The sequence below is a fragment of the Pteronotus mesoamericanus genome, unplaced genomic scaffold (genome assembly GCF_021234165.1).
Source record: "Pteronotus mesoamericanus isolate MK-2021 breed Mesoamerican mustached bat unplaced genomic scaffold, CSHL_Meso_final scaffold_54, whole genome shotgun sequence".
Taxonomy (NCBI): domain Eukaryota; kingdom Metazoa; phylum Chordata; class Mammalia; order Chiroptera; family Mormoopidae; genus Pteronotus; species Pteronotus mesoamericanus.
In genome coordinates this window covers 41,632,943-41,658,636 of record NW_026555321.1, presented here as the reverse complement: position 1 = coordinate 41,658,636, position 25,694 = coordinate 41,632,943, and the positions used below count along the sequence as shown (strand labels likewise).

General features: G+C 34.8%; 1 protein-coding gene across 22 annotated transcripts in view; it reads right to left on the bottom strand.

The window, feature by feature from the left end:
* Positions 1-25,694, bottom strand: part of SLMAP (sarcolemma associated protein) — a 142,485-nt gene that overhangs the window by 46,829 nt on the left and 69,962 nt on the right. For 5 of the 22 annotated variants that reach the window (XM_054595701.1, XM_054595713.1, XM_054595703.1 and 2 more), the window contains exons 4-14: positions 19,206-19,278; positions 15,318-15,354; positions 13,603-13,665; positions 10,059-10,154; positions 9,715-9,786; positions 8,032-8,172; positions 6,881-7,018; positions 5,668-5,836; positions 5,530-5,580; positions 4,981-5,031; positions 250-312 (exon numbers count right to left, since the gene is read on the bottom strand). In XM_054595701.1, coding sequence (XP_054451676.1) covers positions 250-312; positions 4,981-5,031; positions 5,530-5,580; positions 5,668-5,836; positions 6,881-7,018; positions 8,032-8,172; positions 9,715-9,786; positions 10,059-10,154; positions 13,603-13,665; positions 15,318-15,354; positions 19,206-19,278 — 954 coding nt within the window. The remainder of the gene's footprint in view (positions 1-249; positions 313-4,980; positions 5,032-5,529; positions 5,581-5,667; positions 5,837-6,880; positions 7,019-8,031; positions 8,173-9,714; positions 9,787-10,058; positions 10,155-13,602; positions 13,666-15,317; positions 15,355-19,205; positions 19,279-25,694) is intronic. The other 17 variants (XM_054595715.1, XM_054595717.1, XM_054595716.1 and 14 more) reach the window with 6 other exon arrangements.

Sequence of the window (25,694 nt, the reverse complement as noted above, 5' to 3'; positions counted from 1 at the left end):
AATAAGCTTGAAACTTCCTCTTTTTTTGTGGGCAATACGAAATGTTCACCTCCATCTGTGAGGGTGAATGCAACAGAAATATTTTTTTCAAAAGAGAGAAACATAAACAGTAAGAAAAAGTTCAGTGCTGTCTGAAGACGGTCCTTTGCGCACTGCTACAACAAACATACTGAGATCTTTATTTTCCTCTCATTTTTCAATAATAGCCTGACTTCATTAAAATCGATGTGAAAAATACTCTGTACTCACTCTGGCATTCTATGAATTGATGAATAAAAGTGCAGTCCCCGCCACTCTTTGAAAGCAAGTGCTCTAATAAAGAAAGAAACACCTTTAAGGATATAGTTTGTTGCTGTTTTTGAAAACCAACAGCAAAGTTAGAAAAACTGAAATGTTTCAACAGGTAACTCTGAAGGAGATTAATAAAATTTTAATATATTTGACTAATAAGAGTAGTCATATTTTGGAGTGAAATAAAGTGAAATGAGTGAAAATTGTAGTTACATAATCATTAATTTATACCCTGAATGGTTAGTTTTTAAAGGTGTAGTTTCTATCCAAAGTGCTCAAGGAAACCATAGAAATATATTGCTTTAAAAAGTTTGTAACACTTTTAAAATACACCTTTCTCCATGAGAACTTAATAAAAAACCTTAATTTCAAAACTTTACATTTGTTCTTACTAAATTTTCAAATGACTGTTCTCTAACAGTCCCTCTTCAAAACTACTCATCTTAGTAAGATGAAAGGTATTTTAAGAATACCATAAAATAATGCCTTAAAATTTTAAAGAAAATGATGCAGTATTTTAATTTTTACACTTTCATTTCACAGTCTTTCCTTTTGAGTCACTTAATCTGCAGTTCATATACAATCGAAACACTATATTGTTTATCTCTGTCCAAATGATTAAAATTAATGTCTGCATATTTTAAAATAAGAGCTTGGTAAATAGTTTTCCCCAGGTCAAAGAGAATTTGTTTTTTGTTTGTTTGTTTTGTAATGGGTGCAGAGAATTAAAATCTAACTGTAGTTTAATAACAGTTTTAGCCCTTTTACTATAATAGTCTTTACACTTTGATTCAAAGAGTTAATTTCTAAATGTGGATAACATCCTTCAATTACATATTTTTATCTTTAATAACTACCAAATACACTTACAAAGTTAACTGTTAAAAAATATACTCCAACATGATGACTATCTAGAAAGTGTTGAAAGCACCAAAACCTATCAAAGAGGACAATGTCAGGTCAAAGAGAGTTGGTACCACTCTGTAAAAGCCTTTTTTCTCTTCTCCTCCATCTCAACTTTGCTTGAGAGGCAGCCGTCTCCTACTCTGATCACGCGTCAGCCTCTCTTGACATGCTTATTGACAGCCTTCTCCACTTTCATACTCAAATTTATCATTGTTTTTTTATCTCATTACATGTCTGCAGAGCCTCCATTCAACAGTCACTATCAGAGTAAGAACATGAGAAGAAATGTTGACAAAACTCATGTTTTATAGACCAATGCATTAATACCTAGAGACACAATATAGCCCCAAAAAGAAAAAGAAAAAAAAGACTAACTGCAAGAGAAATTTGAAATTTAAAAAGGGCTAATCAATAGTTTTTGCCAGTTGGAGCCAAACATTCCAAGACAGAAGTCCTCACTTGAATAGTGATTAGTACAATAGAAAAAGTTGTTTTACATAAATCCTATCTAAGCTATAACATTTTTAGAACTCAAACTATACAAACATCCCTATTCAATACGAAAACTCATTTGGAAACAAATTTTAACCCAACTAAAGGACTTTATAAAACTTATCTGAAACCAAATTTCAAACTAACATCACAGGACTTTATATGGCATTTATTAATGCAGGACCACCCACTATCAGTCACTAAACCAAAAATTACCCTTTTATGTACTCTGATTTTAATATCAGGACCCTACATTAAAATGTTTGCTATGCCAGTTTAGATAAAATGCAAGATTAATATGAAAAACAAATATATATATATATATATGACTTGCACAAAGGCATTTCCGGAAACACATGAGAGAAATGTCTTTCAGATAATATATGTAAAAGATATGGATCATGACACTTTTAATATGCCATTACTTGAATTCCAGCCCTTGGGAACTCACTTTGCCAAAATATAAAAGATGTCACCGATAATCCGAAAGGAGCGGGGGAGGGGAGTGTATCATAATACTAAATAGGGTTGAGGAATAAAGAAAAATACAAATACAGAAACATAACAGAGAACCACGATACTTAAAATGTGTTTTATTTATACATATGAGTTTCCTATGGATTTTGATTTTCTATACCTGTGTTGTTCAAGATAGTAGCCATTAATTTACATGGGACTACTGAGGCCTTAAAAAGTGAGATGTGCTGTAAATGTAAAATAAATATAGACTTACTAAGAAAATAGAACGTGAAATACTTCATTTATAATCTTTTAATATTGATGCATGTTAAAACAATATTTTGGATATAGTGGGTTAAATTAACTATATTATTAAAATAAATTGTTAAGATTTTACCTGTTTCTTTTCGTATTTAAGTGTAGTGACCAAAAAAACTTAAGTTATGTATGTGGGTCTCATGTGAATTTCCTGCAGAAATTTAGAGAAAGCTGGCGATAATAAAGCCATGTTATAAGCCTTAAAGACACTGAGGTCACTAAGGTGTCTGAAAATGGTATAAGAGAAAAAAAAATTACGTACATGGCCCTCACAATATTTGTATTAGACAGTGCTTTTCTATGCCTGCTAAAATGTATTAAATTATGCTTATTAGATAAGGTATTTAAAAATTTACAGTACAATCCTGTATTTTTAGCAACTATGTTAGATTTAATTTCAGAAATGGGGTTTACTGAAGAAATTTTAATCTTATTATCTCCAGACATTTTTGAAATATTCTCTTACATCTGTACTTGGTTGTCTTACTACCATTTAAAGAGTAATTTTAGTTAAAATCATATCTAACAACTCAGTATTTATGGACTTTGGTAAATTGGAGTATTTGATAACTGGTTTGTTACGTTATCACAAGTGACTCAGAACAGATTCACCTTATTCCAGATTCTACTTTGTAACTTAATCTAGTGTAATGAAACTTGTGTGCATATCCAGATATTTACTACTGTTTCTTTAAATTTATTTACTTATTACTTTTACAGAGAGAGGAAGGAAGAAAACATCAATTTGTTGTTCCACTTACTGATGCGCTTGTTGATTGATTCCTGGGTGTCCCCTGACTGGGGATCAAACCCACAGCCTTGGCATATTGGGATGATACTCTAACCAACTGAGCTACCCAACCAGGGCCTCAATTTCTTTAAAGACATTCAATTAGTCATCTCACACTACCCAATTTATCAACACCTCAGAGACAAACACACCAGCAAGGGAAAAATAATTACAGCAAGGAATACCTTAAGGTATCCAAAATATCTTATTCAGTCTTAAATCAAGGAGTTGTCCTCAATTATTTTTATATACATCTATTGGAACTGGCAAAAAAATTAAGCAGTAATGTGACAGCTCTAAATAATATAAAGATGGTTCAGTATGTATAAAAGGATTCTCTTAAACTGAAGGAATAGAATGTTCCCAGCTTGAGTTAACACTAATATTAATATATGCATGCTCAAATCAAAAGGGTGATGGACTTGAATAAAAAGTATACATGCCAGACAGAGAATAAACGAGCAAAATAATAACAGAAAACATAAATTCATTTAAGGATGACAAGCTTTTAGAAGTTAAGAATTAAGTCATTTTACCTATGTTGCTAAATATACTTAAGAAACAGAAATTAGTAATATTGGTAAAATGAATATAAACTACACCTTTAAAAATTCTTAATTGAAACTCAAACTGGAATTTTAAAATGTCAATGTATTTTGCAAAATATATAGAGTAGTCAAATAACAATGATTATTAAAGCTTTTTTAAAAGTTAGAGTTTCAAAATTCATTGTATATTCAATATTTAGATCATGACTTTGTGGCTTACATATACATGATTACCTGAACTTAATTTTGTCAGTAATTGGTTAAAAACTAAACAACCAAACAAAAACAAAACAATAAAAAAAGTACCTCCTAACTTTATCAGAATGCAATTGCCACCCAAGAGCTATAAAGATATCCCCTGATACATGGAAAAAAAATATTTAATAAGAAGTTCTGGGTACCAACCTTGCTATCTTCCACTAACTTCTGTATACAAACTGAGCTGAGAGGCACATAGATTTGCAAACATAGAAAACAGTTTTATTCATTCTGTACTCCAGGCATCTAATGCTCAATCTGGCACATATTTGGTACTCAGTTAATGCTGGATAGGTGGGGAAAGGAGGAGTGTATAGGTATCTTCGCGACTGAAGGAATTTCGAAGCCATTGGGTAAAAGTACCCCATTGTAGTAGTAGTAGTAGTAGGGAAACCAATAGTGGCTATAAACTTTTGACAAGAGATAATCCAAACTATCCAGAAAGAAGGATCACAGTACCAAGAAGTAATAAAGGATTTTTTTCATATGGCAGAAATGAATGACGCTGTTTTCTTTGATCAATGAAACAAATGAACAAGAAAAGCAATTTCTATGATATGCCCAAGGGCTCAATGGGCTGTTAGGTAAACTGTAAACTGGGGCACAAATATTAGAAACAGGGGCCAATTATTCCCAGGAGCAGTGATGAAAGAAAATTATAGTTCCTTGAAAAATGTAATGGGGGGAAAAGGTATATTATTTTCTTATTATTTGAATAACCAAAATTGCCATATAACAAAGGATGCCCAACCATAGATTTTTATAGCATTAAGAATTACAAAACAAAGGGATTCAATGGTTTATGAAAAGCATGCTTTTCATTCCAAACACTTAAAGCCTTAAAACCCTGACCTCTCTATCCTGCTTAAATAGTAAAAGGATATCATGAAAGAAAAATATTTAAGTTTTTTACACTACCTTTTTCTGTGCTCCCATTTATTTTAGGTAAGAAGTCATCAACTTGTATCCCTAGGATTAAGACAGTGCATCATTGCCTGATCAAAGAAAGCATTACTTTAAAACTGGTCTCAAGTGTAACCATGACATTTTGTAAGCCTACTTAAATTAAGACTGTATAGAATACTTGAAATTTATTTCTACAAGAAGTGTTCAACTTGCCATCCTCTAGCAACTCAGAGAAAAGCCTACAACTGTTCAGTAGTCTTTCAATGAGCCTCAAAAAAATTAAAGAGGATCCTGGTGTCTATGTATTTTTCTCACTTAAATATCTCTAAGTCATGTGTTTCAGATGGAGAAATTTCATTTATCTCAAAGAACTAAACAATGGTGCCCACTGGTGGCCATCAAGCATATTTTTAAAGGAAATTTTCTAAAGGAATATAGATACTTTATACCTAATATGTAAAACATCACTCTAAAAGAAAATAAGTAACCAATGTGAGATAGCAAACATCAAAAGTTTAATGATAAAATTCAGCTTTAATTAAGAAATTTGATGACACCTACCTAAGCTGCTGCATTCTTTAAGAGTTTTCTCCTGAAGGTGTTCTAACCGTACTGTAAATAAAAGTCCAAAAAAAGATATTTCACAGATAAAAAGGAAAAAAAATCAAATTAAATCAATTTATGGATTCACTAATTTACCTTGTAAAGCTGTTAGCCTTTCATTGGTGAAGTCATTATCAGCTTGCAAAGCTTCTATTTTTGCCTGGAGCTCCTGTTCTTTTTCTTCCATTTCATCTATTTTATGTTGTAATTCTTTTTTCTCAGCTTGTCCTTTCTGTTGGATTTCCTCTTGTTTTCCCTCTGCTACCTGTGGAGAAAGAAACAGAAAATTCAGTTATTTAATAAAATCTTAACTTCTTTTAAGAAAACTAGAGAACTGCCTGCTTTTAGTCATAAAACTTCTAAGGAGAATATTCAATATTATAGAACATATTTGTAAATATCAAAATGATGTCAAAAGTGATCTACATTAGGATAATGCCTCCATATCACCTGGGGGTGGGGAGAGCAGAAACTTGCAGCAAGTAAGCAGGCTCAATACACAGAGATAAAGTGATCAAGATGAAAAACAGATTTTTAAAGAGGATAATAAGGTTTTCCTATGAAATTACTATTGTTGTAATTAGTTTATAAATTCTAAAATATAACTTGTTCTGAAATTTTAAACACAATTATGTTTAGCTAAAGAAGTAATGGTTACAAGCACTTTTCAAAATAACCTCATTTAACAACCTTTAAAACTACTATAGGTTAACGAAGTACATGAGAGGGGAGGTATGCCCTAACAAATGTGTCTCTTCTAGCCACTCAATCCATGGTTTGAATTATGTAAAGATGGGTCTTCACAAACTCAGTTACAACATGTTAAAGGACCAACTTGCTATTACATATGGTTTGGTCTGTCCTTATCCTACGTGTCCTACAGCTACAGCAAACTGAAGCTGAAAACAGAGTCAAAAGCACCCCTAGGAAGCTATAGGGTTTAAGCAGATCATTTCAAAGTTCTCTCTGGATTTGGTCCAGCACTAACAGCTGGGCCCTGCTTTGGAACTGCCTAAAGATACGCAGATTCAAGTTAAGAAAAAAAAAAAAAAAAGTCTGAATATCTTGGTTTTGCTGCCTATTGTAAAGTACTACTGATTTCCAAAGAGCTATGCCAGCTTTTATAAACTTTCAATTATCGATGGCAATGGGGTTTGGTAAATGGAATATAAGCACCTCATTTTTACTATAAATTTCAACCATTACCAAATTTTACATCAGCAACTGTTCAGCAATACCTAAATTCTTAAGCTATCCAGTAAGTTAGAGCCAATTAACTTAATTACTTTCAGGTTGAGTAAATACATACCTTCAATTTATCAGATAAATCTTTAATCTCATTAACTGCTCCATTATATTTATTGGCTAATTCTCTTAATTCTTCCTGAGTCCGTTCATTCATTTCTTTCAGGTGGGTACATTCATCTTCAGTATTACTCAGACTTCGCTGCAATTCAAGTTTACAAGCCATTGATTTAAATAATGTAAGGATTTGAGTTTACTCAAGGTACATTTTAAAACAAAATGTAACTAAGAATTTAAAACAAAAACACACAAAACAGGAACAGGGAGGAGAGAATGCTACCTTTATATAATTATACTTTTTCAAGTATTGAGCATGAAAGTCATTGAGCATGACTTTTATTTAGTTTTGAAAATATTTTAAGCCTATCAATCCTTAAAAGCAAGTTTAATAATACACAGTGATCAATTTAATAAGAATTTATAAAACAGGTAGCAACTTTCTTGCTTGCATGTCAAGTTAATGACATGACAGTGAATCAGTCACTGTGGGATGGGGCTATTACAGAAATAATCCCTATATGAAGGTATGTGTACTATTTAGTATTACAATGGGCATTTTACTAAATCCATTAACTGATAACTTCTGTGGTAATTTTACATTGGTTCAAAGGAATGATCCGTGTTATCAATAAGGTTGTTTTTAAAGCAATGAGAATCACATATTGTTTGTAAAAGACTTAGAAAGGACGTTAGAGATAATTTCCCCTTTGAACCTTTAAAGTTAAGACACAGTTATCCTCTCTGAAGGATGGGTAAAGTAAGAACAATTGGTATAAATTCTCTGCCTTATACTGACTATTCTCAACTGGAAGAAAAGCAAACTAAGGTGCAGGAGCTCAATTCCCTGGCATATATCACAGCCCGTTTTGTAGAGGATGAATCCTAAGCAGAATGTAAATAATAAGATGCCATGGTTAGGCTTTTATTTCCTCAGTAAGACTCGGGATCATAAGCACCAGAACTCACATGGTTATATTGGTTATGTTAAGAATTCCTGACAATGAAAACAACATACTGCTCCTTCCCACATGAAGGACAGAAAATATTTCCTAGCTATATAATAATACCCAAGTTTAAAATATCCTGAAATATTAGTGATTTTATGCTAAAAGTTTAAAATCATACTAGTATTTAATATTTGTTAAGTTGAAATACCTCCACCTCTGAGAGTTTTCTAACCACTTCAATTTTCTCCTGAAGAACCCGCCTCAGGGACTCTTTGGCTGTCATCTCATAGTTGTGTTTATCTTCCTGTAATGCTATGAGTTCCTTCCGTAAACTATCTTCTGTTTGATTCTAGGATTAAAAGATATTTATAATTACAGATAAATTATTTTTTTAAAGTATTTACCACTTGAAAAAAAACAACACATTATGATGCTCTTTGAATTCTGTATTAAGATACCTCCAAACACAAATGATGTTGGCCCTGTATTAATTGAAGCTGTATTTAAAAGGTACACTAGTAGCCCTGGCTGGCATGGCTCAATTGATGGGGTGTTATCCTGCAGGGCGAAAGGCTGCCTGTTCCATTCCTGGTTGGGGCACATACTTGGGTTGCAGGCCAGTCCTGGATGGGGGTGTGCAAGAGGCAGCCCATTGGTGTTTCTATTGCACATCAATGTTTCCCTCCCTCTCTTCTTCCATCCCTTCCCCTCTCTCTAAAAATAAATAAGATCTTTTTTTTTTAAAGGTACATTAGTAAATTATGCCTTTATAAATATATTAACTCATACTTCCAAAAAAAAAGAAAATTGAAAATTTCTCTCAAATACACAAACTCAATTATCTCTTCTATTTTTCATATTCTCTGAAAGTCCCAATATTTACAATTGTGGACAAAAATAATCTATTACCTTCAAAGGGCCCAAGCATTTTAAAACAATGGTTAAACAACAACAACAACAACAAACAAGCACCACAGGGAAGAGTTGATTCCTAGTCTGAGACAGGAAATGTACAAGATGAGCCTGGAATATCTTGTCTGATATGACAGCAGGAAGCCATCAAATCTGCTAGAGTTCTATCAAAAGGGCTCACGTGCCAACATGAAGAAGTTCTATGGATCAAAGATGGGGTAATTTGAGTATCAATAAGAAAAACAAATCCAATAGGTCAAAACATACCAAATATATTTAAATCTCAGTTGAAAAAAATAGTCCATGATTGTTCTTTGGTGGATGAGAAGGAACCAGTTCATTATTTTGAAATTTAGTAAATAAAGGGACAAGAACACTTATCCCGCTTTTCCTAAAGAAAACGAACCTCAGGGGAACAAAATGGTTTATAAGAAGTTTCTTTTACATAAGTAATCCAGCTGATAAATGAAGGCAATGACGAAATTACATCATCATTTTTGCAACCCTTAATAGAGTTATGGATCTAGGCAAGGCTCATCAATGATTGCTAATATCTCAAAAAGAAAGACAATAAGACATAGTATCTCCTGGTGAAAGTATACAGTATCGCTCATGAGGTGTTCTGCCAAAGAAACTGAACCTAAATCAGATCAAATCCCTAGCTCAAACTATAAATTTATGGTGTGGGAGGAGGAGCTAGTAGAATGTTTAAATAACAATCCGGAATGTGAGAAATTATGCAGGACAAATGACCTGGATTCTCCAAAAAATATCAACTGTGGTATAAAAAAAGACAAAGGGTTGTACACAGGTATTCATTATATAATTCTTTCTACATGTTTAAAATTTCCCATGAGAAAAAGATTTAAAAGAATGGTGAACATGTATAAATGTTTTATCATGTACTCAAAATGACGAAGAAATGAAGTGACATTAAAAACTATGCATTTTTCTTTATATACTTGAGATTAATACCTACTTTGGAACATGCCTGTAATTGGTTTCCCATAACTTCTAATCGTGATAAGAGTCTATCTTCATCTATTAAAGCCTGTTGAAGAAAAATCAAATATAAGTAAAATCCCAGAGTAACTGAAAAATAACACATGAAAAAGACTGCTACTGCTAGGAAAAAAAAAAGGAAAAAGAAAATCATAAAACTGATCAATATCCAGTGTAAAATGCTACATTTTCAGTATTTGATCATTAGGAAAAAACTTTAATTTTGCTTGCTACAAAATTTTAGTCTTAGCTTAATCAACACCTATGGGTAATATTAAACTATGCTTAAGTGCTTCTTGAAAATAAAGGCTACTGGAATACCTGCCAACTGGTATCCGAAGCCTCTTGGGTGATAGCTAGTAGCCGCTGAAGTGTGGCTAACTTCTGTTCCAACATCTGCTCCCGATGTAAGGCCTCCTAATATTACAAATTACAAAAGAGATTCTAATAAACTCAGCACAATTCCTTTGAAGAATAAATAAGCAATTTTTAGCACATTCTGAAATATGATCATATTATATTCCACTCTGTATCTTACTTTCAAACTTGATAAATCTACTCTGTACAATATATATAGGCCGTACCATTTTAGCCTCATTTGTTGGGCTGTAAGTACTATCATTAGGGGTGCTCTAGCTGCAACTTCCCCTATAAAAGAAAACAAGTCCTCTTGATTTCTTTTACACACAATTCACAGAGTTTTTTTTAAAGCATCCACAGTTAAAGAATCCACCAAATGTTTTAATCTTGAATTTTATAAAAATCAATCAATACAATTAATCAACCAATAAATCTCAGAACAAACTATCAATCTCATTCCAAATTAAACCAAAGCAATCTGGTCAGTAGCAAATACTTAAAAAAAAAAAAAAAAAAAAAGGTTTACTGTCCTGACTGGTGTGGTTCAGTGGGTTAGGTGTTGTGCTGCAAAGTGTAAAGGTTACCAATTTGATTCCTGGTCAGGTCACATGCCTGGGTTGCAGCCCAGGCCCCTAGTTGGGGGGTGTGTGATAGGCAGTCCATTGATGTTTCTCTCTTTTTCCTCTCTCCCCCCCTCTCTTTTAAAAATAAATAAAATCTTCAAAAAAAAAATAAAATGTTTATTGATTTTAGAGAGAGAGAAAAAGACATCAATGTGAGAGAGAAACATCTATTGGTTGCCCCCAAAACGCACTTGATCAAGGATCAAACCCACAACCTAGGCATGTGCCCTAACCTGGAACTGAATCCCCAATCCTTTGGTGTTTGGGATGATATTCCAACCAAGTAACCCACACTGGCTGGGCAGTAGCAAATACTTTTTAATGTCTTAGCTGCACAGGTATGACAGCGAAAACAAAAATCTTTTCATTTATCCTGCTGAAAATGTCACACACACACACACACTATTTTAAAAAAGAGAAACTGCTTCAATTTTAAAGGCTATTGCATTTTCTGATGTTCTGATTCTATGACTGTATATCACTTAGTAGCAATTAAATATACCAAAAATAAGACTCCAAGGGTTTGTTCAATGTAATTAAGGGGTCAAGGAGTTATATAACTACTTGGCAGCTGCAAAGAAATATTTTCACAGAGAAAGACATTAGTGAGTAAAGTCTTATCTCTAGGTCATTTGTTAACATTTGACAACTGTTAAGATGGTCTCCTTCACTGGAAGTCAAGGTGAAAATACTCACATAGTTGTGGTTTTGGCACACCTTTAAATTTCACTTCGTTTTCTGTCATTACCTAAAGAACACTTACTATGCTAATATCTCTGAGCCACCTCAAAAGAGAAGTATATACTTCAAACACGGTTCTTGAGGTTTAAAGCATGCACTTATTGCTCTCCACATCCTTGATAAATAATGGTTAGGGTAAACCTGGTCTAATTAGAGTTAGAGGTACTGTTTTTTAATATAACTCTAAAAGAACAGATTAAGGAATCTAATAAAAGCTATCCTGCCCAGAACCCACATTAAACCACAGCTTACACTTACAAAAGACTCGTTTTCAAGTTTATTTTAAACATTTCTAATATTCAGGAAATTGCACTCATGCTGCAGAAAGTTTTTCTGAAACACAAAAACACTAACAACTACTACTTCCACTAGATGGTGTAATTTCACCTAAAAAAAAAACACCACCAAAACTCAATTTCACTTAGTAAAGTTTCATAACTCCATGAACCACATTCCAACAGAAATCTAATATTTCCAGGAATGGGTGTTTAGTTCTAAGGCATGAATTGCATCTATACTAGTTTTTACTCAAAAGATTTACAATTTACATTAGAACTTTAGCAATTCAAAGAGATGTGTATGGAAAAGACAGTGGAATATAATATTCTCTCAAATTAGTAAAAAAAAAAAAACACTGAAATATTATGCCTACTATGGATATTTTAAAAACTGATAAGAAAGTTTGAAGGACTACTAGAGTGAGTCAGGGTGTTAGATTTACTGTCCATGATGTCTAATAACAGTAGTGTATAGCCTTGGGAAATCATTTTACCTACATGAGCCCCAGGTTTCTCATATGAAAAAAATGAAGGTTAGACTAAATTAATCTCAAAGTTTACTTCTACCTCTTTATATAAGAGAGATCTAGATCAATTAGTGTGCCTCTCTACTGAATGGTAAACAACTGACATTTACGGCATACATTCCATGTACCAGGCACTGATTTAAGTGCTTTATATATACCAATTTATTTATTCTTCACAATCCTGTGAGGTGCTATTATTATACTCATATCACAGATGAGAAAAATGAGGTATAAAAAGGTTAAACAACTTTCTCAAAGGGTTAGAAGTTAAAGCCACACATCAAATCCAGGGAATTCGAGCTAGAGTCTACGCTTTGAAATGCTCTATTGGTAAACTCCAAGTGTGTAAAGCTGCTTTTTCTATGCATGATTACATTATGCCCAGTAGAAGATGAGATCTGATTAACACAGTGATAATTTTGTTTCTTTTCACAGATGTATACATTCTTAACTGAGGTGGTACTGTTCTTGCTGATTGATTCCTACGAAAGAATGAAGGACCCTAGGATCACTCTTTTAGTCCTATTGTTTTAAAGAAAAGGCAACTGAAGACCTCCACATGTAAAATAACTCACTCAGGGTCATAGAACTCACTGAGTAGCCAAACCAAGATAAAAACCGCAATGCAATCTTTAAATTCCTGATCCAGGGTTTTCCTTAACCATGTTCCCTCCTCAGATTAATAAGAACCATAATCCAGCCCAAATCTCCCAAAACTAGAAAACAAAATAGCATTTGTTTCCTTTTTAGAGATTTGTATGGCTCTTTAAGTATGGTATTAAATTCCATTCCAAGTATCTGCCCTACCAAGAAATCTTTTTATAGATCCAGCAGCACAGCAGAGTCAGAGAGGCTCTGACGTCTGACTGCCTGGGTTCAAATTTCAACTGTACCACATATTAGGTATGTGATAATGTATAAGTTATTTAACCTTCCTGTCTCTCAGTTACTCCACCTTTAAAAATGGGAATAAAATACGTATCTCATAAGACTGTTGTGAAGACTAAATGAATTAATTAGGTGAAGTGGTTGGCTAGACTCTGGCAAATAGTAAGTGCTATATAATTATCTGCTATTATCAGCAACCAACATTTCTCCAGGTTTAATTTTATTTAAAAGTCATCTATAGATAAAGAACTTTTTTCAGAACTTCCTCATATTTGAAGGTAAAAACTTCTTATGTATATAGATATATAAGGAGTTTTATGTGTGTGTATGTATTTCGTACTTGTTGCCAACCAGTATTTCTTTAGCCTGTAGTTGTGAACTAATAAAGTCAAACCTAAGTTGCCAATTTTGCTTTTAAATACTAAGAATTCTCAAGATTTACTTTTACCTGTAGATACTGAGAAAGCTGGAATAGTTCCTGAGAGTACATACTTGGAGTGTTAGCAGCAACCTAGAAACAAAATGACATAGTGTTAATAGTCACACAAAATATTTGTAAGAGACATTAAAGCCAAACCAAGTCCTTAAAGTGCCAATTTACTAACATATGCAAAATAAAAAAATTATTTTTCAATTTAACCAGTTCCTTTAGTTTTCAAAATATTTCTGTCCTATGTCTAAAATTTGTAAATGGTATTATCATGTTAACCAGTTTGACATTTATAAGCAGGGTGATGGAACAAGTGCTACTCATGAAAATATTCCTTAATAAACCAAATCACAAAATTATAGCCTTTTCTTAATCCAGAAATAAAACCTTCTGAATCAACGGATCTACATTTCCCACCGTTCAAATTTATATTTAACTAGCTCTTCAATATGTTAATAAGTCACAATTCATTTAGAAGCAGCCATCTTCAAAATGGTATTTGCATGTGGGGGTTAGGGGAGAGACAGAACATGAAATATAACACTGTGTCCAATTACGAAGGTAATGAAAACAGTTTTATCCTTTTTTACCCTTTACACTACAGGTAGGTTTTAAGAAGAAAAAGACAGGAAATAATGGTGTTTAAACATTACAAATTACAGTCAGATGATTAAGACTCGAGAGTACAAGAACAAATAACTTCTATAAGGGGTTTCTCTCAAGTGCGGAATATAAAACCATGGCATTATTACAAACAACAACAAATAAACTAAGGAAGGGCAATTATAGGTTGCTGTAACATTTACCCACTTCCTCAATGCTACAAGTCTTGTATCTCAACTTATTAATGATCATATCATTACTAAGTTACTAATGATTATTAATAGAATCATTCTTGATTAGGCTCAGAAAGTATACTTTTATTAATATGCTAACTAGAAGACAGAGAGGTAGCATTATTTTTTTAAAGTTAGTCCTAAATCAGCAAGGCCATCATTTACTTCTGAAATCATTCTTGGTATTGCTGAAGTTGATGATTAACCATTTTTACTTCTAAGAAATCTAACATAGAACTTCAGTTTCAAGCAGGCTTTCATTCTTTATTCAAATGTAAGTTAAAAATGTAAAATATTTCCCCCAATAGTTTCGTTACTGCACTAAGAAAGCTCACATCGACATTAATGTCAAAAGGTACAAAAGATGTTGGGGCTCTTTTCCTCACTATTTAGCAATGATATCTACAGTTTAATGTTCCATTATTTCTGAACAGAAGAAAAAATATTTTCTAACCAGTAATTATTGCAAAGTTCCTGACCCAAATCAGGCTAAAACTCATCTTCAAGGACAATAAAAGAGGAATTTCTATAACCATATTTCTGCGTCATTTCCATATGCTGAGTGAACTCTCTGGCCAGAAAACTTTAATAAATATTTCTTGACAGAACTGTATTCCATTATAAAGAGTAGTAACTAACACATCTTACCTCTGGCTAGGCACCACACAAGTACTCCTAGTCTACACAGCCATTTACTTAAGGTACAAAGGCTTTTTCCTAAGAAACACCCATCCTAAATTCTCCAGATATTGAAGATCAGAAGACTACAGTAACTATATAGCTATATACACTCTATAGATTTTGTTACAAAAGAGAAATAATTTTCTAGGTGAAGCATATCAAAAACAAAGTAATATAGCTCAGTTAGTTTGTAAAAAATAATCATTAGCAACTTACTTTGTCAACAGGACTTGGTAATGGAGCATGGATGACACTGAAAAGTAAAATTTAGAATTTTTATCTAATTTCCGGACAATAGAGGAAACAGAGTATGATGGTACCGGAATATCTTAAACCTCAAAGTTAATATATAATTTGCCTTCATATGATTAAAAGTATGTGAATTATTTTTTAATCCTTCATAAATGTATAAATTCTTAGAAAATAAGATAATAAGTATACAAATCCACCTTTCACAAAAAATATGTTTCTAAACACAAATTCAAAATCCAAAAGCGATTAAATGACCTTTAAGAGTTCTCTACTTAATAAGGGCTATGGTGAATTCCTTGGTCATAAGAACTTCTTTATGGAAAAGGAACATTCCTTAAAATTATTTTCCATTTCAAAATAAATTAAGTTTTTAAAATTAAATATTCCTATACTAAGAAAGTCTTAAATAAAAGCAAAGTTCTAGTGAAAAGAGAGCTATAATCTGGAAGCTTGTTCTAGTGTAGAACAACTTCTGCTAATCAAAATACTACTCCTCTTCTCCACCCAGCCACCTCACACAGCTAACAACTGAAAGCTTACGTGTGGGTATGAAACTAAATGCAGTATATCCCTTTAAAACTAAACAGTAAACAGACAGTATTCATTGGTGCTGTCTTTTGGCCTTATAAAGTACTACTGACAGTGAGGCGGTATTTTGAGTTAAGCATGCAGGCTCAGAGGTTATACTGACAGGGCCCAAATTCTGGCTCTACTTATCAACTGTGTAATCTTGTGCAAATATATAGGCCTCAGCTTCCTCATCCATACAATGGGAATAATCATCAAACCAACCCTATGGGGTTATTATGAGTATTAAATATGCTAATACTGTATAAATAAAGAGCTTAAAACAGTATGTAGGATACAGTAGCCCTTGATCACTACTACCACTCCCATGAGAACACAGCAGCTAATGAAGACTCAGTTCCTATCTTGCAATGTCCTGTAAGATACTGTATGTGGGTTGGGGGTGAGTAGAGGGAGCAAAACCAAGAATGCCACCCATCTCCCCTACCAGTTGCTGATCACTCCATATCCTAGAGCTCACTCAGCTTGAAGGTCTTCTGGGTAAAATTCCTAGATTCAATTGGTTAAACACATGTCAGCTCCTGAGAAACTGATCTTTCAGGATTTAAAAATAGGAATGACAATTCTAATCCCATTGTAGTAAGTGCAAACATCCTAAGAACTGTTTCAATTCGTACACTAACATGATGAATCACAAGGATTATTAAGTACCAGCACCTACCTCCCTTGGGAGCACCTATGATGATATCCTGTACAGACTCCCACTGAGACCTTAAAACCATTTACTCTGCTTTGTTGATTTCACATCTGTGTTCCCCAGCACTGTGACTAATTCACTCCTGTGTCCCTAGAACCTATCAAAAGGTCCTAACAAAGCTGCTGCCTAATAATGAAGGTTTAAAAAATTATGTACAACTTTAGTTCTTCTATACCCCATAAAATGGAACGGACATTTTAAACATGTTTCTTCTTCTTGACTATAAAAGTAATACCTACTGATTATGTAAAATGTGTGAAGCATGAGGAAATAAATAAAAATTACCCAATGCCAGCACCCAGACACCATTTTGGGTATATATCCTTTTAAGTACAAGTATATAGGGAAATGAACTTTAAAAAGTCTACATTGAAACAAAGAGTATTAATGAAATTTTTTTAAATCTGGTTTTCTTAGTGATCAAGTACAATTTTATTCTGTTCTCATGAAAATCATAACAAAGACCAAAAGTCCAACAAAACATTTTATAAGTGATATATCTGCATTTTACAAAAACTTTCTTAGATATGGGTGTACTCTATTTGAATTATGGAAAAAGTTCACATGCAACAGTAAATGTAGAAAAGAAAAATCAATACTTAGTATTACGGTGGTAAGATTTGTCTTTTTATCAATTAAAAATTATTTGTGGGGACAATGGTGGAAAGATGGAGAAGGGGCTAAACAAAGAGCATGTATGAATGACCCATATTAGACATGGACAACAGAGTGGGAATTGACTGTGGGGGTAGGGGGTGGGATGGGTGGAGGAGGGCAAAGGGGGAAAAATTGAGACAACTGTAATAGAATAAACATGATTTAAAAATAAAAATTTAAAAAATTATTTCTGCAATATAATAAAAATCAAGGAAGAAAAAGAATCAACTTTTTGAGAACTACTGAAGACCTTTATAGCATTAAATGCTATGTATGCAATGTACCTTAAGCTCTAAGTATTCTGGCATATCTTAAAGCATCTTGATTGCTAAAAAATATTAGATCACAATAACAGAAACATCATGTGCTTACTATATGCCAGGTATTTTGTGAGAAGCTCTTTAAGTACGCAGTCTGGCTTAATTCTCCTCATAAAATTCCTGCTAAATAGGTACTATTATTATTATCTTCATTTTCAAATGAAAAAACAAAGGCCTAGTCAAGCCACAGAATAGGTAGAGACAGGTCTTGAATTGGACTATCCTCCTCATCTTCCTCCAGCTGAGAGACTTGCCTGTTCAAAATTCATCTTGTCCAGAAAATCAACCAGATTATGTATAATGAAATTGGCAGTAAATTTTAAATGATGCTAACATTTACCCACATAAGAAAAACCAAACAATGAAAAGGAAATGGGGCAAAGATGAAAAGCACTGCAGAAACAAGAGAGATGGGGACACAATTCTCTGAAATAGACTGAAAAAATCCATAAGCCCTACTAGGTGAAACTTGAGAACACAGGTGACCCTTTATGTAATTGCCCAAAGCTTTTGACTAAATGAAAGAAAATCTCATTATCAAATACAAATATCAAGGTCTATTAAGAAGCCACTATTTCATGAGTTGATTAATAGTTACTCTTAGTTTTTAAATCTTAACTCTGGACTCATAAAAGGTAAGTCACATTAAAATTGCCAAAGTTAATTTTATTTTTAATTAAACTATAGTTTAGAATAGAAAACATTAGTGTTTTAATTTATAATGTTTAAAAATTTCTGTTTTGCTTCAGATATCATTGACACTAAAAAAAATACTGGTAGCTTTGAACTAAAGTATAATATATAATTCTAACAAATACACAGACTATCATAGTAATAGGAGGGCCTCTCCCTTCTTTTTCCTTCTCTTTCCTACTCACTGCTCTATATACGTTGCCTTCAACTTTGCCTCTCTCAACCTCCTACCTTCAGATCTTTCTCTCTACTTTTGAAAAACAGAAAATATTATGTCAAAGAAACAAGCTTCTAGCATATTTGAGGTTTCTGCCATAATAAAAAATGCTTAAATTTAAAGACTGTTTAGCTTCCTCCAACACTTCATGATAATCTGTGAAAAGTATAAGTCAGAATGTTCTTGTTCACATGTTAACATTTAGATTCTAATTTTTCCCCTTTAAGTTTCTCCTTCTCTAAAAAAAAATACAGCATTGAAAAATCCCTACAAAAACTCCCACCAACATGGGCTACTAACTATATCAACATCCTTAAGGTTCTATAAAATTTTAACACTGGCATTAACCTCAGAGGCGATCATAGTCTAAGAAGTCCTATATTAAACAAAGATCAAAATGAACACAGTTATCACTCACTAGTAATTTATATGTTGTAAATATTTTGGAAAACAATTACCCATCAAAATATAAACTGTAAAGTTAAATTTGAAAACAAAGTGAACTGTGCCTCCATTACTAGAATTACAACTAAAATGAAAAACAATTATTCTAAAAGTACTACACAAATTTTCTAACATTGTTAGCATAATCCTGAAGTATTAACAGTATCACCTAGTCTAGAATATTATTAACCAAAGGTAATTAATGCAAAAACTTCATTGCACTGAATTATACTCACTCTGAGCGGAGTCGGGCTTCCATACCATCTGGTAGAAAAAGTTTTATTGTGGAAACAATACACCCATGGGTAACTGGTTAAAACAAACAAATAAGATGAATAAAATAATTGTTTAAAAATACAAATCTTCATGCCTCGTATCTGTAGACTATTTTTTATTCTTATATGTAATAACTTCTGTTGGGGGGAATAAATCTAGTGGTTTAGTGACAATATTCGTTCCCCTGGAGAAACTTATCCCTATCCATAATGAATCACAATTACAGGCAGAATTATGTTTTGAAAAGTGCCCTAACCTCCAATGCTCTAACAAGTCAATTAAAAGGTCAATTGAATATATGGAAGTACAACTGAGTGGAGGAGGGGAATGCACTGAATCCCCTATTTGCCAGCATCAAAGCTAAAATCAACTATTCCCCTGTTTAATTTAGCCCTTATTCCTAATTCTCCTGTCCCCAATCTATAACTCCTATCCACACCTCACAGACCTCTAATGTTCTGCATAACATAGCTTAGAATATGCTATTCAATTCCTTTTTTCGTGAGTGAGAAAACCAGGTCCTCAGACAAGTGAAACTGTTTCTCCAACTCTCTGCTATTAAGTATCAGAGCTATTTGTTAGACTTCAAGGCCGAAGTTGCCAGTTTAGTATTTAAAATTCTGGTTTTGTTTTCCTGGTTGTTTCTTCTCCCATAAAGCATTCATTAGCATTCTTCTCCCAAAAATCTTCGTAAAGCATTATACCAGTCATTATGTAGACAACTTCCTACTATTGCTTCTTACTTGCTCCTTTTCCTTCTGAAGATTTCAAGAGGTAAAAGTCCCCAAAAGTAGCACTTGTACTGACAGCTTCTCTTTGTGTGTGGGTTTTATAGGAAGGAAAAAAAAAGGGTTTTTTTGGCTGGTTTAAAGGTAGACAGTTTTTTATTTCTCTATTCTTCAGATATAACATCTTCCAGGGTTCAAAGAGTTAATTTATTTAGTTTACCAAACTCTAACTGAAAGCTAATACAAGGTGATGAAAATATACTATATTATGGTTGGAGGAGTACTGGTTATATAACTCTATACATTTGCCAAAATTCACTGAATTGTACATGTAAAATTGATGCTGCAAGTAAACTGTATCTCAATAAAGCTGATTGTAAAGAATAGAGCAAATGTGTTTATAGGAGGGTAACTTATTAAGTAATCAAGCCCACAGATCATCAAGATGGTATTATAAGCATGAAGTAATATTATTCTGTCATTTAAAAATGCGCATTGAACTTAATTTAGCACACTTTACTCAATATTGATTTTCATTAATTTTTTATATGAAAAGTGCTCACACATATCAAGAACCATGTATGGGACCATCTTCTAAACTCTCTGCCTAACAGCAATTATGGCCATGAACCACTGAGTTCCTTCCTTCCTTTGAGGACTCATCCTTCCTCCTGCTACCAAAAATACCCTATATAAGAACAAAGCTACCTGCATCTCCAAATACTTTACTTTTCACAATCCCATGCCTTTTACCCAAGCTGTCCTCTTTACTGGTGATGTCCTTTATCCTCTGGCCTGCATGACCAAATGCTACTTATCCTCCAGGTTCAGACTTTCTGGTTCCTTCACCAAAGCTCAGTGTCTGAGTTAGGTGTCCCCAGAGCCTCCTATATCTACTCATTATAACACTAAGCATGCTGCACTTTGAATATTTATCATTTACACAATAGGTGTCTCACCAATTAGACTCAACACTTTGAGGGCAGCAAGGATTGGCTGCTTCTGGTTCAAAGCAGGCATTTAATAAAGGCTTATTTAATATGTCAAAGAACATGTCTGGTTAATATTTTACAGCTTCCATTACTCAAGGGTGAAACTGCCGGCTTCTCATTTTGAGAATGGGAGGGTTCATCTCCACTTTCAAGAAACACCTAACTCCCTCCCTTCCCTGGCAGAAGGCAGGGAAGGGACAGACTTATTCCAGCTCTATGGTTCTCCCAGGAATTTACTATAAACAGGTTACAATAAATACAGGAGCACAATACAGAAAGCTCCAGCAAGACTGACACTTTAACAAAACATTTAAAGTAATAATAGTATTTTGTTTTCTTTTTTTTTAGATAGATGTAGCAAGTTACAGTGCTAAGGTGGCAAACTGCTATGTTACATCGTGATTTCTATATTACATCTGAAAGGCCAGCAATTGGACTGATATAAAAACTGTGAGATAAACCTAGGGTTAACACTGACTGAGCAATACAGGATTGCCATAGTACTGAAGGCAATCTACACTTGAGTAGTTTGAAGGATCTCTTGAAATGACTGTCAATAACAATAAATTCAATGAGGAAGACCATAAAAGCCCAAGAAACCTTTAAAAATCCAAGACTTAGGCCCTGGCTTGGGTGGCTCATTAGGTGGTTGGAGTATCATTCCCATAGGCCAAGGTTGTGGGTTCAATCTCAGGTCAAGGCAAATACAAGAATCAACCAACCAGTGAATGCATAAACGGATGGAACAGCAAATCGATGTTTCCCTTTCTTTTTCTCTCTCTAAAATCAATAAAAAAAATAGAAAGCCAATACCTAAATGAAAGGTGTTAACGTTTCCCTTAGAGGTGTTAATAATTCCCCAGTTTGGTATTCCCCAAATTTGGGGAATTATTTGCTTAATTTCTTTTTCTTTTTTAATCCTCACCCAAGGACATTTTTTCATTGCTTTTAGAGAGAGAGGAAAGGAGAGAAAGAGAGAAACAACAATGTGAGAAAGAAACATTGACTGGCTACCTCCTGTATGCGCCCGGACTGGGGATCATATGCACCTGGACTGCAACCTTTCGGTTATGCTATGACACTCCAACCAATCAACTGAGGCACACCAGCCAGGGTTGCTTAATTTCCTTTTGACTGCAATCTAAGATGCAAGAGTTACCAACTTTACCCCTAAATGTTTGCTTCATATAACTTCTAATTCAAAGACCTTTTTTTTTTTTTAAGTAGGAAGAGAGGAGGGAAAAGTTAGCTGAATAGACAAATACTCTTTTGATTCTAAAAAACTAAAAAAAAATTTTTGAGTTGATATTGTATCATTCTGCCCTCATTTATGACCTGAGTTCAGTTACAAAAACTTTACCTCAGGTGTAATTCCTATAGAAGTGGTAGCATAAATGCTTTAATTTCTTTATTTACCCGTTTTCAGAAAGATAAATGGGTTTCCTAAGTTCTTCCAAAGGTGATCAAATATTTTTCTTTTCTTTTTTAGAATCACTGTGCATTCATGGATTTAAACAAATTTAATACATTCCAATCCACTGCTATTATTATTCAATGCTTAAATCGTCCCATCTTTGATCAGTCAGAACTCCATGTTAATTCCTGAGTCCTTCTGATGAAAACCCAGCAGTCTCGGATTGTTTCAGTGCTTTCTGGTAAGATACATCTTCTAGACTTAATCTGCGTATTTCCTGCCTAGCCTCAGAGTCAGCTGCTATCCTCTCCCAGAAATCCTGTTTCTAGCTATTTATTTGGTGGGAAAAATCCTTTCTCTAGGTGTGCAGATTCATTTACCACTTTCTCTAGCATACTGTGGAATACTGCTCTTTGACTTATTTTTCATTTTACCCAGGAGGAGTGGTGGTTCTTTGGCTTTACCTGTTTGTTCAATATTCACTGAGAACCTGCTGGTTACAAAGCAGTATGATGAGAATAATGGAAAAAAACAAGATGATTACAAGTAGGTCCTTGTCCTTAAGATTTTGATTTAGAGAAACTGAAGCGCTTTGCTACTTAACATAGCAAAGGGGGAAATTTTCACAAATGCTACAAGAGGTACAAAACATTATGGGAACTGGGAATGGACAAGGGCAGGGGGAGGACTTATGAAAAGGGTAAAGAGAAGGATTTTAAAAGCTGGAAATGGAAGGAAAGGCAGAGAAAATGGCATGAGCAAAGAAATAGAAAAAGAGAAGGATATGAGAGAGCACAAATCTAAGGAGGGAAACTGGAGAAGAATGAAGATATGAAGTGAAGAATATATTTCAAGGCCCGCTAAGTGGGCAGGCCTCATGCTAAGCACACTATACATGTTAACTACTGACAAACCATGCAAATAGCTATTTTTATGTCCTATTTTACAAATGAGAAATCTAAGGTCAAAAAGGCTAAAGTAACTTGCAAGATATCATACCTTTAGAAAGTGACAGTGCTAAGATTCAAAAGAATCTTCTCCATATACCATCTTACCTCTAAATAATCTAGTTTAATAGTTTAACATATAAAGGAAGTAATGGGAAATAAAATTAAAAGGTTGAATTGAGTCCAAATTTTTTAGGGCCTCAAGTGCACAGTTAACTATTCCAGGCTTCATTCCCCAACATGGCAGTCACTAGGGCTTTTAAAAGCAGGAGAATAACATAAATAAATCTGTAACAGAAGAATGGTGGCCAAACTAGACAACTACTGTAACACCCTAGGATGGCACAGGAAAAACAAGTAGTAGCAGGAAGAGAGGGCAAATGGTATAGATGACACAATTACTGGAGGCAATAAAGAGAAAGCATTCAGAAGAGATACCAAGAAGCTGAGCTAGAGTGCTTGGGAGAATGATGGAACAATAGAAGAAATTGGAAAGTCAGTAGAATGCTCTAGTTTGAAGAGGAAATCAAGCTTTGTATAGAGTATTTATAAGGTGATAGTAGGACATTCAGGAGGAAACAACCAGCAAGCAGCTGGAAATATAGGTACAGACCTAGCATAAACAGATTCAGAGCAGACAAAGCAAGAAGTGAAATTTGGGACTTGGGGATAAGGGAAAGCATATAAAACAGTTGCCAAGAATTTATAATTGAGCGGGGTTCTTAAACCTAGTTGTCCAAAAGAATAATCTGAGGCTTTTTAAACTACATATGTCCAGGCCCCATGCCTAGCAATTCTTCTTAGGGCTGATGGAGTGAGATCCAGGCATCTGTAGTTTTATAAAGCTCTGCAGGTAATTCTAGTCCTGGATGCAGAATAGTTTTTTTAAAGGAAAGCCAAAAAAAAAAAAAAAAAAAAAAAAAAAGACAGGGTTGAGGTAACTCCAAGATGGCTGCAGAGTAGGTAGAAATTATACTCAATTGCTCCCAGCCCCAAACTGATCTACAGCTAAATGAGAGAGCAATCAGCCTGAATAACCCACTGAAGAAGAGCTGGACTGAAGTAGTATAACCAAGGGCTTACAGAAGCCATGGAGACTGGAAAGAAGGACAGAAGAGTGAAAAGGGCTAGCCCCTGCATCCATAAGTGGTGGGTGAGAAGCCAGATGGTTACCTTGACTGCAAAGCTCCCACCCTCCAGGAGCGTGGGGTCTCAACCCTATGCAGGAATCCCCAATCCAGAACAACAGAGATGGGAAAAGGAACCCTAGCATCTGGTGGTGAAAATCATTGGGGATTTAGTCCGCCTAGGAGAGAAGAGTCTACTGGAGACAAGGAAGCCATCTTCCCAGGGATAAGCACTTCTATTGTTACAGCACCAGCCTGGGGAGTGCACTGCCTGGTCCCCAGATTGCTGGCAAGGCCACTCTGCTATGCACAGATCCTGCAAAGGGGATCCACTGGCTGCAGCCAGCAGTGACCTTTGGGGTACTCTCTTTCTGGGGAGGCTCCTGGTAGATTCAGACAGTGACTGAACTGTGTGGCACTGGATAGGGAACCAGCCTCCCCAACCTTGAGCGCACAGCTGGCACCCCTCCTCCCCACCAGCTAAATCACCTGGCCAGCCTGTGCTGCTGAGTTCAGTCAGGCAGGGGATCAGAGTGTGAGCACAGGGCCGGGCCTTTTGAAATGTGTCTCCTGGGGAGGCTTTTGTCCAAGAATCAGAGAGGTGGGTCCTGGGTTATGTGGCTAAATTGTGGGAAGGGGTTGGGGGCGGTGTGGAGGGGAAAGAGGGACACTCCTATCTCCTCTGTGAGCTCAGCCCACACTCCACACTATCCTGGGAAGGGAAAGAAGTGCTTGTCCCTATCCTACGGGACTGCAGGAACCACGCAATAGGAGACTGTTTGGATCTGCCCTTCCAAGTCCTGGATACCCAGCCCTGCTGAGCTCAGTTCAATGTGGGTAAGGAAGAGCTGCTCAGAGCTGGGACATTCAGAGTGCTTGGCTCCCTCCTGCGAGCTGGGCTGGCATCCCCCAAATGGGAGACTTTTTTTTTTAAAGATTTCATTTATTTATTCTTAGAGAAAGGGTAAGGGAGGGAGAAAGGGAGAGAAACATCAATGTATGGGAGAAACATTGATTGGTCGCCTCTCGCCTATGTCCCGACCAGGGACTGGCCCGCAACCCAGGCATATGCCCTGACCTGGAGCTTTGTGGAACAATACCCAATGGAACTGAGCTACACTAGTCAGGGCAATGGAAGACTCTTCTGATCTGTCCTCTTAAGTCTGGTGGCTTCCACTGGCTGAGCTTGCTCCTACAGAGGGGATGGCTGACTACACCTAACCTGTACTTGTGGTGCACCC